The following is a 13,875-nucleotide window of genomic DNA, read 5'->3' on the forward strand; positions in this document are numbered from 1 at the left end:
ACTGAGAGAGAGCGCTTCCGCTATGGGGTCATCCTCAGGGTCCTAAAACCGCCCGTATATTTTGACTGAATTCAAATCAACTCACTGGAATGGAAGATTAAAATGGTGGAACTATAATGAGATGAGTATAAAGTATGCCTACACACGATATTTTTATGATTTGCAGGTTGCAGCTGTGACGAACTACATTTTGAGAGGACATTTTGCTATATGAGTGCAACAAAACAGCTAGCATGTGAAGATAGTCTATGTTCAATTGGTAGTCAAAGTTCCTCCCTAGTCGAGCCAAAAGTGATATTATCTTTAAAATAGCTAGAGTTTTGTTTTGTATTTTTAGATGTCATCTACTCGCTGGCTTGATTATGGATGGAGCACTGAGTAGGAACTAATGGCAACATCTGCATCAAGGTGGGCATGTGATTTTAAAGGGGAAGTCAACCCCCAAATTTTCTTTACAATACTGTATTATGTTGTATACGCCCCCAAACACGGCATTGTGGTTAATATTGTGTTTGTGGAATATAAATTAAACTGCAAAATCCAGCCCTTTTTATTTATCTCAGGGAGGGCGGCCATTTTGACACTTGATGTCAACTGAAAATTACATCAGTTGCTCAGAGCTCAGGAATCACAGCTCATATGTTTTCTGAATTGTGTCATGTGACATTCGCAAGCAATCGTAAATATGAACGGGTTTAAAAACGATCGTCAGCCTTGACTGTTTTCCAAAGGAAAGCCTCTTGTGGTTCGATTAGGGGATGTCGTTGATATTACTCTTGTGTGATTAAGGGCTTTATAAATAAACTTGACTTGACTTGGAAAAAAAAATCACTCTTAACACACCCCAACCAACAGGAGTTGTGCAGGATAACCTGTTAGAGACATTTGATAATTGAACCTTTGCTGACTTTGATCAGAAGACTGGGGGATGAATTGTTGCTATGTAGTTTAGATCAATAATAAATAATCAACCACAAAATCCGATCATTAGTTACTTTTGAAGGCTGATGTTCAACAAGTCAATGCAACGAATCAAAGAAAAGTTTGCCGCAGATCCATATACAAATGCGCAATTGTAGTCAAGGCTGTTTGTTAAAACATAGAATCAACGTTGGCTCATCCTGCAGCTAGCATGTTCACATTTCTTGGTAGACATAAAATCTCACATCTTACTGGAAACCATCATGCAAGTGTGAGACTTCCATCACGTTTCTCATCTCTGAAATGTCAAAGAGCAATCAAGGATTGATGTAAAGGTCAAGCTCCTTGAGGTTATATCTTTATACAATTATTTTGCATGAATGATGTTTACGGCCTTTACCTTCAGAACATGTTTGTGTGCACCATTTCTTAACACATACTGCTCCTAATTTGCAGCACAGATTCGCAAAGAAATGGGAATTAACAGTCACACTGATACCTTGGACGCAATACTTGTACGTAATTATTATATAGGATTGAAGATTGTGATGTTTTTGAATTATTTCATTTGATTCTGGATGCTGTAATGTTTTTTAAGGAATCTTTTTTTTCTCATTTGCTGTACTTCTGTGGATGCAAACCTGCTATCACAGTGCTTACATGAGTGACATTTGCTTTTGAGTGAGAGCTTCACTATGCTATAATGTACTACCCTATAATCCCAATAATTACTTAATTTGAATTTATAATGATGGTAGTTATATGCACACGATTTACAGTACATATTCTTTGAGTTCGTGTTCATGGTACATTACAGCACACTACACATATTTATTGCCATAGTATCTGCCGATTTCCGTACCTTGTGAAAATGGTGTCTTTGCATCGGCCCTTGAATTGAGCAATATTTCGACAATACCTTCCATTTTTTCTTTGTCACCAAATCCATTTGATTTATTGTCGATTTTTACATTTCTCTTCAACTTAGCGTCAAGCCGCTCAACGCCCGTATTAGGTCGGTAGGGGAGCAGCAGCCTATTAAGAAACATCTCTCTTATGTGTTTCCTGCTTTCTACTTCAATAGTCATTGACACAAAGAAGCTTTGATCAACATCGGCCACGAGCTCAATGGTGGACGTTACAGACTACTTTATGCTCTTGTGTACGTTCCTACCTGTTGTCTTTGAAGTGATGGGTCATGGTTACTTCGCCACTAAAAAATGATGTCTAAAAAAGCCGTGTTATGTATTTGCATGTGTGTGCGTTTATTGTTTAGCCGTTAAGTCCTCGGTAGAAACACAGCACTGCGTATCCTGTCTGCCACTGGAGACAAAAAACGAGTGTGCTTGTTGTTAGTTTTTAAGGTCGGAGGATGTTTTTGTGTATTGTAAATTAGCACGTTGTTTAAAATTGATCTAAAATGAATGACTAGACCGATATATTTTTTTCCCAGGGCTGATTTCCCAATTATTATTAGTCAAGGAGACCAATAGCCGATATTTTGAGCCGATATTCAATTTCAGTAAAAGGGAATAAATTACATACACAAATTCAAGTTCTTAACTTTGTTGGAATGTCTTCAAGCATATGTTTAGTAAACAACTTTTCAGATTTGCAAAATGTTGTTCTTGTTGTTTTAAACTTAGACAATCGTCATCTATGTATTAAAATTCAAACAAAAATTTCAGGGAGCTCCCAGGTTCATTAGAAGCCTATGTCTTAAAAACTAAATGAATATGAATATCATTGCTCCCTATAGTTTTCTACAATAGCTAAATAAATGTTTCCAAAATTTTAAAATAACTGAACTTTCACGCATTTTTGTTTTACTTTAAAACAAAACAAAAATGCAGAGAGTTCTTCAGGTCAGCAGCATCTCTTATAAAGTTAACTGAAAGTCTAAATAAATAGTTTCCTGAGATCAACACATTTTTAAATAGATCTATTATCAGCCATCAGATTAAAAAAAAAACTATACGATACGATTTTCATCAAAATGCCAAATATCGGCGCCGATAATCAGTCTATCCCTAAAAAAATTAAATTGTAATTAAGTTTGCCATCTCATAAACATTAAAATTATATTGCAATTGATTTTCTTTTTTGATAGTAATTGAATTTCACTCATATTATTAGGTAACAGGAAAAGAAAAGCCCAAACAAATGATATACAGTATAATTCACACTACAATTAATTCAGACATTTACTGAAACAATGTAATTCAATCATCATCACATTACTCACTCGATAAAAAGAAAAGGTTAAAGCGCTTGTATATAAGTTAACACATTTGACTAATATTGAAAAAACAAAAATTGTCGTCTTCAATTATGAAAGTGAAAACACTGTGGAGAGGCACGATATCAATGCAACCTTTATCCATTTTGTACATACACAGATATATTTCGGAAGAATTAAGGCAAGAGAACTGAAGATAAGTGAAGAATCAGACAGATCAAAGATCTATTTTTAGATTTTTAAACAGTCGAGTTGCACATCTCCACCTAATTGCTCTTAAGGTTAATACGCTCCCGCTCAATTGTATCGGTATGTTAACAGTCTCACACTCTATTCTAACATCATGGGGGTCGGGGGATCCGAATGCAAGGGGAAGATATCAGGCTTGTCTTATTTGTTTCCATTTTCATTCAAAAATGCATTTGGCAGCTGGTATTGAATCATACACATCATGTTTATGGAATGTATTCCAAACGATTACATATAGTAAAGTATCAAGGTCACTGTTTAAAAAAAAAGAAGAGGAAACACCACAAACAATGCACACTGTGTGTTAATGATATAAAATCACACACAAAACATTATACATATATTATATTTAGAAAACAGCGATTGACTTGAGGAAATACCCCCCATGCAAAGCAATGCATGCTCTTACAGTATTTTCCTTCTCTACTGTATGTCAATGTGAGAAAAATACAAAATACACGGTACAGACTTTTACACACCAGAATGCTATGAAACACCAACTTGTGAAAACTTTACAGACATACCTGTGAGCACAAAAGCAAGTATTTATTTTTGTAAACAGTCATTTTGTCACAGATAAAACTGTTCAGACAAACAAGGGTGTTTTCCCATCCTTCTATGGGACGATGGCCATGTTTAGGCTGTCGGCGTGAATGTCTGGTAAGGTCCTTTCCGGTCTCAGACACACTGCCAGCCTCTGTCAGTTGGGAAGTGATTCCATTCAGAATACAATTTCGACCCAATGCGCACATTTTTCCTCCATTCATTTTGTGTATTCACAGACCTGTTTGAGAGATCCTGGTGTCCACACCATTTTGTATACCATGTAGATGGGGATCCACATTAAGGATGAAAAGCCAATGAAGTACCCAAGTGTGATGCTCCAGTCCGGGTACCGATAGTCAAACAAGGTGAGTAGTGGGGCTTTCAGTAGCGAACTCACCATTATATACTGAAAATAGAGGGGGGGGGACGACATTAAAAAAACCTGGCAACACAGAATTCTTTCTATCCTGGGCACAGTTTGAGTTAACCCGAATTCTATACAGTATATTGATGAATACCAATGATTCATATTCCAGATGTTATTGGACAATTTTGAAGAAACGCTGAAAGATACATAATGAACAATTTTACTGAGAAATACGAATAATTTTAGATTTGAAAAAAAAAAAAAAATGCCCCGAGATATGAGTTCAATTTATTCTGCGAACATGCTCGTAACTCAAACCAATCTCAAATCATCTTTCCCCATTGTACTGAATGCAAATTCAATGTTTTTGTCTCAGCCCCTCAAAAGAATTGTAATAAGGAAAATAGCATAATATAATATTTTTACTCTGTAATAAATATGGTAATAGATTGAATTTAACAACTGGTGCATCATCATTAATTCATTGCGGTTCTTATAAAATACAATAAATACAGACACAAAGAAAGAAGCGAGTTGTGTTATTTGTTTTTCACAGAGGAAAAGTCCATTTATTTCAACAATTTGTTTCAAAAAGTGAAACTTGCACGTTACATTAGTTCACCACACACAAATTGAAATATTTGAAGCCTTTATTTGTTTCAATTTGGACGATTATGGCAGAAAGGCACAAAAACAAAAGTAACAACAATTTTTGAAATGAATGGACTTTTCCTCGATATTCAAATTTTCTGACCGACACCTGTATAAGATTTCAGGCATGTTTAAATGTTTTCATGATCCCAATTTGTTCTAAAATAAACAGAGTCTTCTTACCGCCAGAAAGGCTGGGCTGATGGCAACCCAGCACACTTTCCAAAACAGTCCTGGGGCTTTGCCCAGCATGGCTTGAACATCATTGCTGAATCTGTTGATACCTTTAACGCGAGAGATGGAAGACAAAATGCTTATGGTTCCATAACTTACAGTTGATTCTAATCGTTGCAATCATGTCAAAACTATTAACCAATCAATCAATCTTGTGAGTACCATAGAACCAGGTAACTGCAATGGCCTCAAGGAATCCCACAGCAATGATGGAGCATCCGACCCCAAACTCCTCCAGCAGCTTCACCACATAAGCACCGCCCTGCCATTCAGACAGCGATAAGTCATTTTTTTGTCCTCATCAACTTGACAAATGACAGGATGACCAAGTGGTGAAAAGTCAGAAAGCAAAATAAACATACATTGGTAAGAGTAGTCAAAGAGCCCAGAAAGCAGACCACCACCAAGCAAAGGACAAATAGTTCACGTCTTTGAGAGAACTGATCAGGGTATTCGTCCAACACGGCCGTGATGATCGCCTCCAGCCCACCAAACTGAAACAAATAGAGAGTAATTGTCCTCATGGTGTCACAATATTTGCGCTACAGTATCTATCACAGCATGTACATTTTTAATATATAGGCCTACAGTATCTTTGATGCGGAATGACGCGTATTTGCCATTAGACTAGATCAGGGGTCTGAAACCTGTGGTGCTGGAGCCACATGTGGCTCTTTAGTTCTCCGCCTGTGGCTCCCTGTGGATCGCTAAAAAGATTTTAGTAGAACATTTTTATTTTTATTTTTATTTTTTAATTTTTTTAATATTTTTTTTTATATTTTGTTTTTGTTTTGTTTTTAAATACATTTTTTATCAGAGTCCACATTTTTAAGTTATCAGAAAAAGAAAGATGAAAGGTAGATTAAAAACTTTTGAAAATTACCTAAAAATGCCTAAAGAGGAAGAGGAAAAGCAGAAAGTTACCATAAAATGTCCATAAAATTGCCCAAAAAATGTAGTCAAAAGGTAGTAAAGAAAACATTCAAAAAGTAACCACAAAATGTGCAAAAACAAAAAAAGAAAGGCAGAAAATAACTATAAAATATATTTGGAACAGTTTGGTTAGAAATATCCCAACTATAGGTCAAAAAATGGACCGATTTCACCCAACTTTGAGTCAAGAAATGGGTCTTTTAGTGTAAAACAACTCGTAAATATTGGTCAGATCTTTTACTTGGGTCAAAAAATTGGGTCATTTTGTATATAACAACCTAAAAAAGTTGGGTCAAATTGACCCATAAAGTGGATTGGTCCATTTTTGACCCACAATTAGGTTACTTTTAACCCAACTGTTATTAGAGTGTATGTTCAAAAATAAAAGAAGAAATCCTGAAAACTACCAGAAAATGTCCACAAAATTGCCACAAAAGAAAAAAAAGGAAAATTGTACTTAAAAAAATAAATGGATGAAAATTTAGGAAAGAAAACATTTTAAAAGTACCAATAAAATGTCCAAAAACAAAAGAAAAAATCCTGAAAATTACCATAAAATGTCCCAAAAATTGCCAAAAATGTCAGAAATTTGACAGAAAGGCAGAAATGTCTACAATGTATGAAAAACGAAGTCTGAAAAATTATAACAACAACAAAAAATCCAAAAAAGGGAAGACATTTCCATGTCATTATTTTGTTATTTGACCTGATTGTACTGAAAATGTGAAGACGTACCGTACTGTCCAGCCCCAGAGTGATCATCATCACAAAAAATATGATGGCAAAGAAGGTTGAGCCCATCATGTTGGCGATGGCCTCGGGGTATGTGATGAAGAGTAAACTGGGTCCTGAGTTCATGACAGCACATTATGAGGTCAGTGTACAGTAAATATAAATCATTTTTAATATCTTAGCATCACCTTTATCTCTGGCCACATCCTCAACTTTCACTTTCCTCTTTTCCGCCATATAGCCCAACACTGTGAAGATGACGAAACCTGACACGAAACTGGTCACACAGTTCACCAAACTGGTAACAATGGCATCGCTAAAGAAGCATAAAAGAAAACATGTTGTAGCCTATATTTGTATTTCATCAAAAAGAGACAAACGGTAATAAATACACTGTAAAGAAATGACTGTAGAATTGATAGTAAATGAAAGATAACATATTGTAGCCTATATTTGTATTTGATCAAAAAAGAGACAAACAGTAATAAATACACTGTAAAAAATTTATTGTAGAATTGACAGTAAATAAATGGCAAAAAGGTTGGCAGCTAATTATTGTTAAATCTCAGTATACTACTGTAAAATTACAGTACAGTAACTGTAATTTATATAGCCTACAGTAAAAAAGTTGTAAAATAAATAAATACAAAATACAGTGAAAACTAACATAATAAAAAAAACTAAAATTCTAAAAACATTTTTGTTAATTTTTTAATTTTTTTTTTAAATGCTTTAAAAAGAAAAACGAAAACTAACTAAAACTACATTTTACGTTTATAAAACTAAAACTAACTATAATTATAGCAAAAATTGCCCTTTGTTTTAGTCTTTGGTAATTAATTTAATACATGTGCCTTTGGAGTTGATTTTAAATGTGATTTTAAGTATATTTATTTAAATATTATCCGGATTAAAGACGTTTGAGAGTGTTTCACATAGAAGTGACATCATCTAGCAGCAGCCAATAGAAAACCACCTTCCGATGACGTCGCTCCAAGGCCACAATTTTGCTCCAATAGCTCGGCTAGCCTGCTTTTTTTTTTTATTTAACTCAACCAAAATGCAACGCTAGGTAAGAAATGCATTACTTTTTCCATTTTACCACGGCGTTTATTAAATATTACACACGTAATACACCTTCTTTTTTTTTATACGAAAACTAATACTTAAACTAACCAAAATTAATGATTGTTTTAAATAACTAAAACTAATAAAAACTTACAGAACCATCCTGAAAACTAATTAAAACTAACATTTAAAAAAACTAAACTCAAAACAAAATAAAAACGAACTAAAATGAACATTCCAAAACTATAAAAACCCTGTTCTACTGTCAATTCTTTACGGTGTACCAAGTGAATTCTTAATAAGGATTAATGATGTCACATCTTGAGTCAAAAAAGGTGTCTTAATTTTGACTTGATAATAGCGTCCAGCGTTTATGACCAACTAACTGCATCAGCAGCACACATCAACTGTCCAATGCACCAAATTTGCAAAGTTAAGGTGGTGTCTATCCAAAATAGACTAAGCACGCATTACATCATTACAAGGCAGTAAATTTCTGGTAACAAATCCGAAAACAAAAATGGCTCTCCAATCTCCAAAAGTAGCTCCGTGTGATGCAGTTCTACACCATTGAGATTTTAGACTTGGTGAAACCAGGTCTATCTAGTGGCGCAGGTGGCGTAAATATGTAAATAAGACAACAATGTAGAACCATCCCTCTAAATCGCAGAAATTAAATCATTGAACAAATGATTATCATAATCGTGCCAATCTCAACCCAGTGATTCAATGTTGCGCTAGACTTGCGACTCACAACTCACTTATGTGAATGGTTCAACCGTAGGCGTCACTTCTTACCGATAGCAATTGTTAGTAAATGGGTTATAGCTGGAGAGTGCCAGAAGCACTCCAAAGCCTGGACCAAGGGAGAAGAAGATCTGAGCAGCAGCATCAACCCACACCTTTAAAACATGGAGACAGGAAACATGAGTAAATTCAACTGTAACTAGATTATTATATTCAACTTGAGTTTCCCAATAACTCATCATTGGTTCCCCAATTACAACCTATACTGGGGCTGCCTTGTTGCCACCCAGCTGGAGATCTGAAGAGCAGCGTGTTAAAAAGAAGAGGGCATCGTTGTGAGTCAGAAAAGGGAGGCCTTTGTTAATGGGCAGAAAATCTAAACCAATTATGCATCTTATTATGCCGCTCTGTAGCTTATTTATGCATCTCATTACATCTCATCCATATTCGCCTCCAACCAAAGCGCACACAGGTTTTAGCAAGCCGCCTCACTGAGACGGAGGGAGGGAGATAGCTTTTACTGTCAGCTTCGTAGCTATAAAATCATATTGCTATTATTATTATTATTATTACATTGTATTTTGAGGTTGATGGGTATATAATTTAAAAAATATATTTTCATTTTATAAAAAGTCAAAAAGTTCCATATCCAATACAGGCATATCCAATGTTTTAAATTAATAGTAATTAGAATGCTCTATAATCGACATCAATGTCATTACATTAAATAATGTAGTGCAGAAAACAATTTCCAGAAAAACTGCTGAAGTCAACAGAAGTGATGCAGTAAATTCAAACCTTATACCAAAACGATCTGTGAAAAAGGTTAGGATTGCGTAACGGCTTTGGATATGTTTACATGTCGGAGCATTGGACCACTCACACTGGTCTCCAGCAGCTTCTCCCAATTGGGTTTGAGGTAAAATTCCACTCCTCTCCAAGCCCCTGGCAAAGTTGCACCGCGGATCAACAGGATGAAAAGGACAATGTAGGGCAGAGTGGCGGTCACCCATACAACCTGGATGCAAAGGAGATACACAAAGGTATCATCATCTGTTATGCGCGGGAAAGAGGAAGAAAGCAGTAACAATGATGTTACCTTTCCAGATGTTTTCACCCCCTTCCATAGACTGAAGTAAACTATGGTGAAAATGAGAAAAAGGCAGAGCATCAGCTGCCAGCGAACACCTCCCACGTTCGCCAGACCTGACGACTTGTGGATCTCAAGGACATTCCTCCTATAGAATTGAACACATCCTGCCATTAGAACATGTTAAACACGCAAAACTCAGCTCTAAACAAGACACTTTTCAAATCTATGTATCTGACATGCTTTTTTTTTTCTTCTTTTTAGTCACACTTACATGCACTTACGTGTAAAATTCCTCTGCCGGAGATCGGGAAGAGTTGGTCCAGGTGACGTTGTCGATGCCAAAATAATTGGTGCAGTTGTCGGTGTTCCACACGTTGTCGCAGTTGGTCCATGGCAAGATGGTGGAGAAGGACGAGTAGAAGTAGAAGAGGGCCCAGGCGATGATGGTGTTGTAGTAGAAGGAAACATACAGAGCGATGACGCAAATGGCATATCCTATACCTAAAACACAAGGAAAGCAGTGCCCAATACACCAAAAAAAAATCTTCTTTTTAATGTTTTTATTTCTTGCAACACTTTTTTTTATTGGATAACAAATTGTGTACTGTAGCAAATATGATCTTTTTCCTCGAAATGTGGGCTGCATTTTGCTTACCCTTGAAAATAGGACAGATGTGTTTCCATATGGATATGGCTCCAGTTCTGTGGAACTGTCCCAGAGCCAGCTCCATATAAAAGAGCGGCACCCCACCAAAGATGGCCATCAAGATATAAGGGATAAGGAAAGCTCCTGCACTCTCACACGCACACACACATGCACACAAGCCAAAATGAACGTGCACAGTATTGCATTATGGGTAAGTATTTATATTTTTAGTTTTGCAATGTGTCATGACTGGCAAAGTGAGGATGTTTATTAAGAGGCTTGAATTTAAATAAAAATGTTTAATTGTAATAGTCTTAGGTTAATTTTTTCTCCTGCTATTTGTTACATGTGGAACAATTAAATCTTGACTCAATCATATCTTAATAATCACAAATATAAAACTGGACTGCTCCTAACTGCTAAACATCCTAATTATATTTATAGAATTAAGAATAGCATTTATTTATTTATTTTAGAATTTCAATGTTTTTTTATTTATTTATAGTATTTTCAACAACTTGCTTTCTTCTTCTTCTTTTTTTAACCTCCTGGTCTGATGAAGTGTACTTAGCTTCTTCGTATATGCTGAATATAATAAAGTAAACCATGTTTATTTTTGTCGTAACCAGCTATTTTCAGCACCATGGACAGCGTGTGCACTTTGTAGCCTGTTTGTTGATTGTTTCCAAAGATTTAAAATGACATGCAAATACTCAAGATAAATAAACTAGAAAATAAATCTTACCGCCACCGTTCTGGTAACATATGTAAGGAAATCTCCAAACATTTCCCAAGTCCACAGCAAAGCCCACGACAGACAAGAGAAAGTCCATCTTTTTGCTCCATTTGTCCCTTGAGTCCGTCTGCGTGATGATCGGCACCGGGGCCGCAGTGTTGGACGTGTATCCGGGGTTCGGGGAGCCGTGGTGGATCAGACTACCGGCCATGACCGCTGAGATCTGTTGGGCCACCGGACTGCGAAAAGTCACCCAGAGGAGCAGCTCCATGAGGGGAGGGGCGGGGTTTTGGGGGTAGGGAGGTGACAGGGAGCTGTGGGCGGAGCCTGGAGATACACCTGGTTTCCGGTATGAGACGCATCAGAGAGGATTTTTGACACCAAAAGGACAATAAAGGGAGATTGTCATAACCTTGTGCTGAAGTTCAGATTGATGAAAGTTACATTTGAATTTTAAGTTTTAAAGTTGGATTATGAGAATGAGAGCATTGAATGAGAATATTTACACCTACCATGGCACAAAATTATGACCATTTATTAATTACAATGACATCCAAAACAAGCGCTGCTTTGAATATTGTGTACTTTATGCACAATATTTCCACAAAGTGTCTTTATTGGACTCTGAGCAGAATTTCACCAGCTGCTTGACTACTTCTAAATAAAGTGTTGAGGTGCTGCTCATGTCACCTCTTTCATTTCTTTAATATATATTTTGTTTTTTGTTGTAATCCATATACTTTTAAGGGCTCAAGTTCACTTATACCTCAGGCCAGCTCTGTACACAAATTAATTTAGGCTACCTTTTTCTCATTAGGTGTGTAGGAGCTATCTATAAATATATTTTTTTTTTATGATTTCTTTTTTTTTTTTATTCCTCCAGCTCTTCTGGGGGAGAATGATTATATATATTCTCAATTTACACATGTCCTCCTGTGCAAGTATAGTGAGAGGTGCAGTCTAAATAACCGCAGGGGTAGAATAGACTACGTTTTGGTATTTTTGCAGACACGGCCTGGCACATAAAAAAAAAAGAAAAAGTAATTTGTGTCATTGTAGGCATGAACACAGTTGACTTGATTCCCAGCCAATTGAAGAGGATCCTCTCATTCCCTTTAAGTGCGACAGAAATCAAATCCATCGCTTTTAGCAGCAAGCGTATTGAAAAGCTTTGCACACCGGATATTCACATTTGCCTGTGAGTGCAGAGTGCATCAAATGAAGTTAGTCTGGTAAATGGAGATGACACTGAGACACATACAGTGCCATCAATGTGTCACCTAAAAAGCGAAATGTCTGTGTATTGGGTTAGATATAGAGCCTGTAATAAACTAAATGGAGGGAAGGACTAAGCCATTGCAGCTCCAAAGAAAATAGAAAAATATGGCTCCTTTGTATCTATAATATTGATGTTAAAGTGTGTCTGTGGGAATTTTTGACCGTTCATTCAGAAGAACATTTGTAAGCTCAGACATCATTGATTTTGGGTGAGGTGGCCTGGCTCATAACTTCAAGTCTAGATCCTGTCAGAGGTGTTTAATATGGTCGGCTCATGTTCTTCCACACCGGAATGCCTTCATGGAGAACAATCAGCCAAGAGGGTGCTTGCAAGCCGTGGCTGCTCAGCCGAGGTGTGCGTTTCCTGGGGGCCGAAAAGCAGCAAGACAACAGCCCATAAAGCTCTGGCCTTCTCTAGCATACCATTCTGTCAATCTGCATTGGCACACAGCAGTAGAAGAACATCGGACTGACAGGAGCCTCCGTGGCCTGTTAGAGCACGTCGACTCCAATCACACGCGGACATGTGCATGTCAGCCATGCCCGCAGACGCTGCCGACGGGAGAACGCACATGGGGATGACACGCCATTGTTGTTTCTCAAACGTACGCATCCCATAAAGCACTGAGCTGTTTCCACTGATACTTCACCAAAATGGCGCCCTACATGGAAACATAAGCAATGATGATGCTGAAGTTGTTGGTTTGAAAATGAAACCAAACGCATGATGGAGTTGGGGGAGAGCTCTGGTGTGATCTTTACTCGAGCAGAAGCCCTGCTTTGACATTTAACAACGCGCTATTACCTCATGTCAGTGTCAGGTGTGAGTCATTCCTTCAAGGGAATCCTAACACAAACATGTTTGCAGATAAAAAAAAAAAGAATTGCAAGATGCTGGCTCTTATATACACTGTGGGCCTTTGACGGGTGCTAATTTGGATACTTTTTCTGCTTTGGGATCGAATTGAGCTGTAAAACTAAAGAACTGCAGGTCATTATTTGGACGAGGACACTGTTTGGGCTGCCAAGAGTCCACCTTGACATTCACATTCTCGGTCGGGTTTTGTTTGTTCTGGTGCTGAGATCATGAAAGCATCTTTGGGGGGCATCCACCTCCTCAGTCTGTCATGCTGCATAATCACTACATTCTTTCGCCAACTGATCCACCTGACAGCTCAGTGCCTCCAAGGCAGAGTGGGACTTATGGCCCAGAGACTCCACCGTCTGGAACATTGATGCCTACGCCCACTCTCCATGCTGGTAGTTTTTCTCATTTAAAGAAATATTATTATGTAGCTGGATATTAAGTCATTCACTGCCATTGAAGGCTATAGACGTAAATTTAAAAAAAAAAAGATTTCTATTAGTGTACATTTTTTTCTCCACTTTTGTTAACAAGAGTATGAAAACCCAGATAATTTTTTTTTAAATACAG

General features: G+C 37.0%; 1 protein-coding gene across 1 annotated transcript; it reads right to left on the minus strand.

Annotated features, from left to right (window-relative positions):
* Positions 1 to 3,282: 3,282 nt before the first annotated feature.
* On the minus strand, positions 3,283 to 11,401 carry slc6a4b (solute carrier family 6 member 4b). Its single transcript, XM_086075940.1, has 13 exons — positions 11,172 to 11,401; positions 10,436 to 10,570; positions 10,062 to 10,281; positions 9,787 to 9,925; positions 9,571 to 9,705; positions 8,739 to 8,842; positions 7,061 to 7,188; positions 6,876 to 6,988; positions 5,570 to 5,701; positions 5,370 to 5,469; positions 5,157 to 5,257; positions 4,194 to 4,361; positions 3,283 to 4,106 (listed from the first exon to the last, which is right to left on the minus strand). Exons 1-13 carry the CDS (start codon positions 11,371 to 11,373, stop codon positions 4,026 to 4,028), a joined length of 1,758 nt encoding a protein of 585 aa, XP_085932066.1. The 5' UTR covers positions 11,374 to 11,401; the 3' UTR covers positions 3,283 to 4,025.
* Between the last annotated feature and the right edge of the window lie 2,474 nt (positions 11,402 to 13,875).

This window comes from Leptonotus elevatus, chromosome 5 (genome assembly GCF_054856555.1).
Source record: "Leptonotus elevatus isolate MCC_2025b chromosome 5, RoL_Lele_1.0, whole genome shotgun sequence".
NCBI lineage: Eukaryota > Metazoa > Chordata > Actinopteri > Syngnathiformes > Syngnathidae > Leptonotus > Leptonotus elevatus.

Excerpts from the sequence above, each read along its gene's own strand:
- slc6a4b (XM_086075940.1), bottom strand. The coding sequence starts at position 11,373 with ATGGCCGGTAGTCTGATCCACCACGGCTCCCCGAACCCCGGATACACG. Across the intron at positions 10,282-10,435 it reads CATCTGTCCTATTTTCAAGG|GTATAGGATATGCCATTTGC; the intron begins GTAAGCAAAATG and ends CTTGTGTTTTAG. Across the intron at positions 4,107-4,193 it reads CACCAGGATCTCTCAAACAG|AGGCTGGCAGTGTGTCTGAG; the intron begins GTCTGTGAATAC and ends CCCAACTGACAG.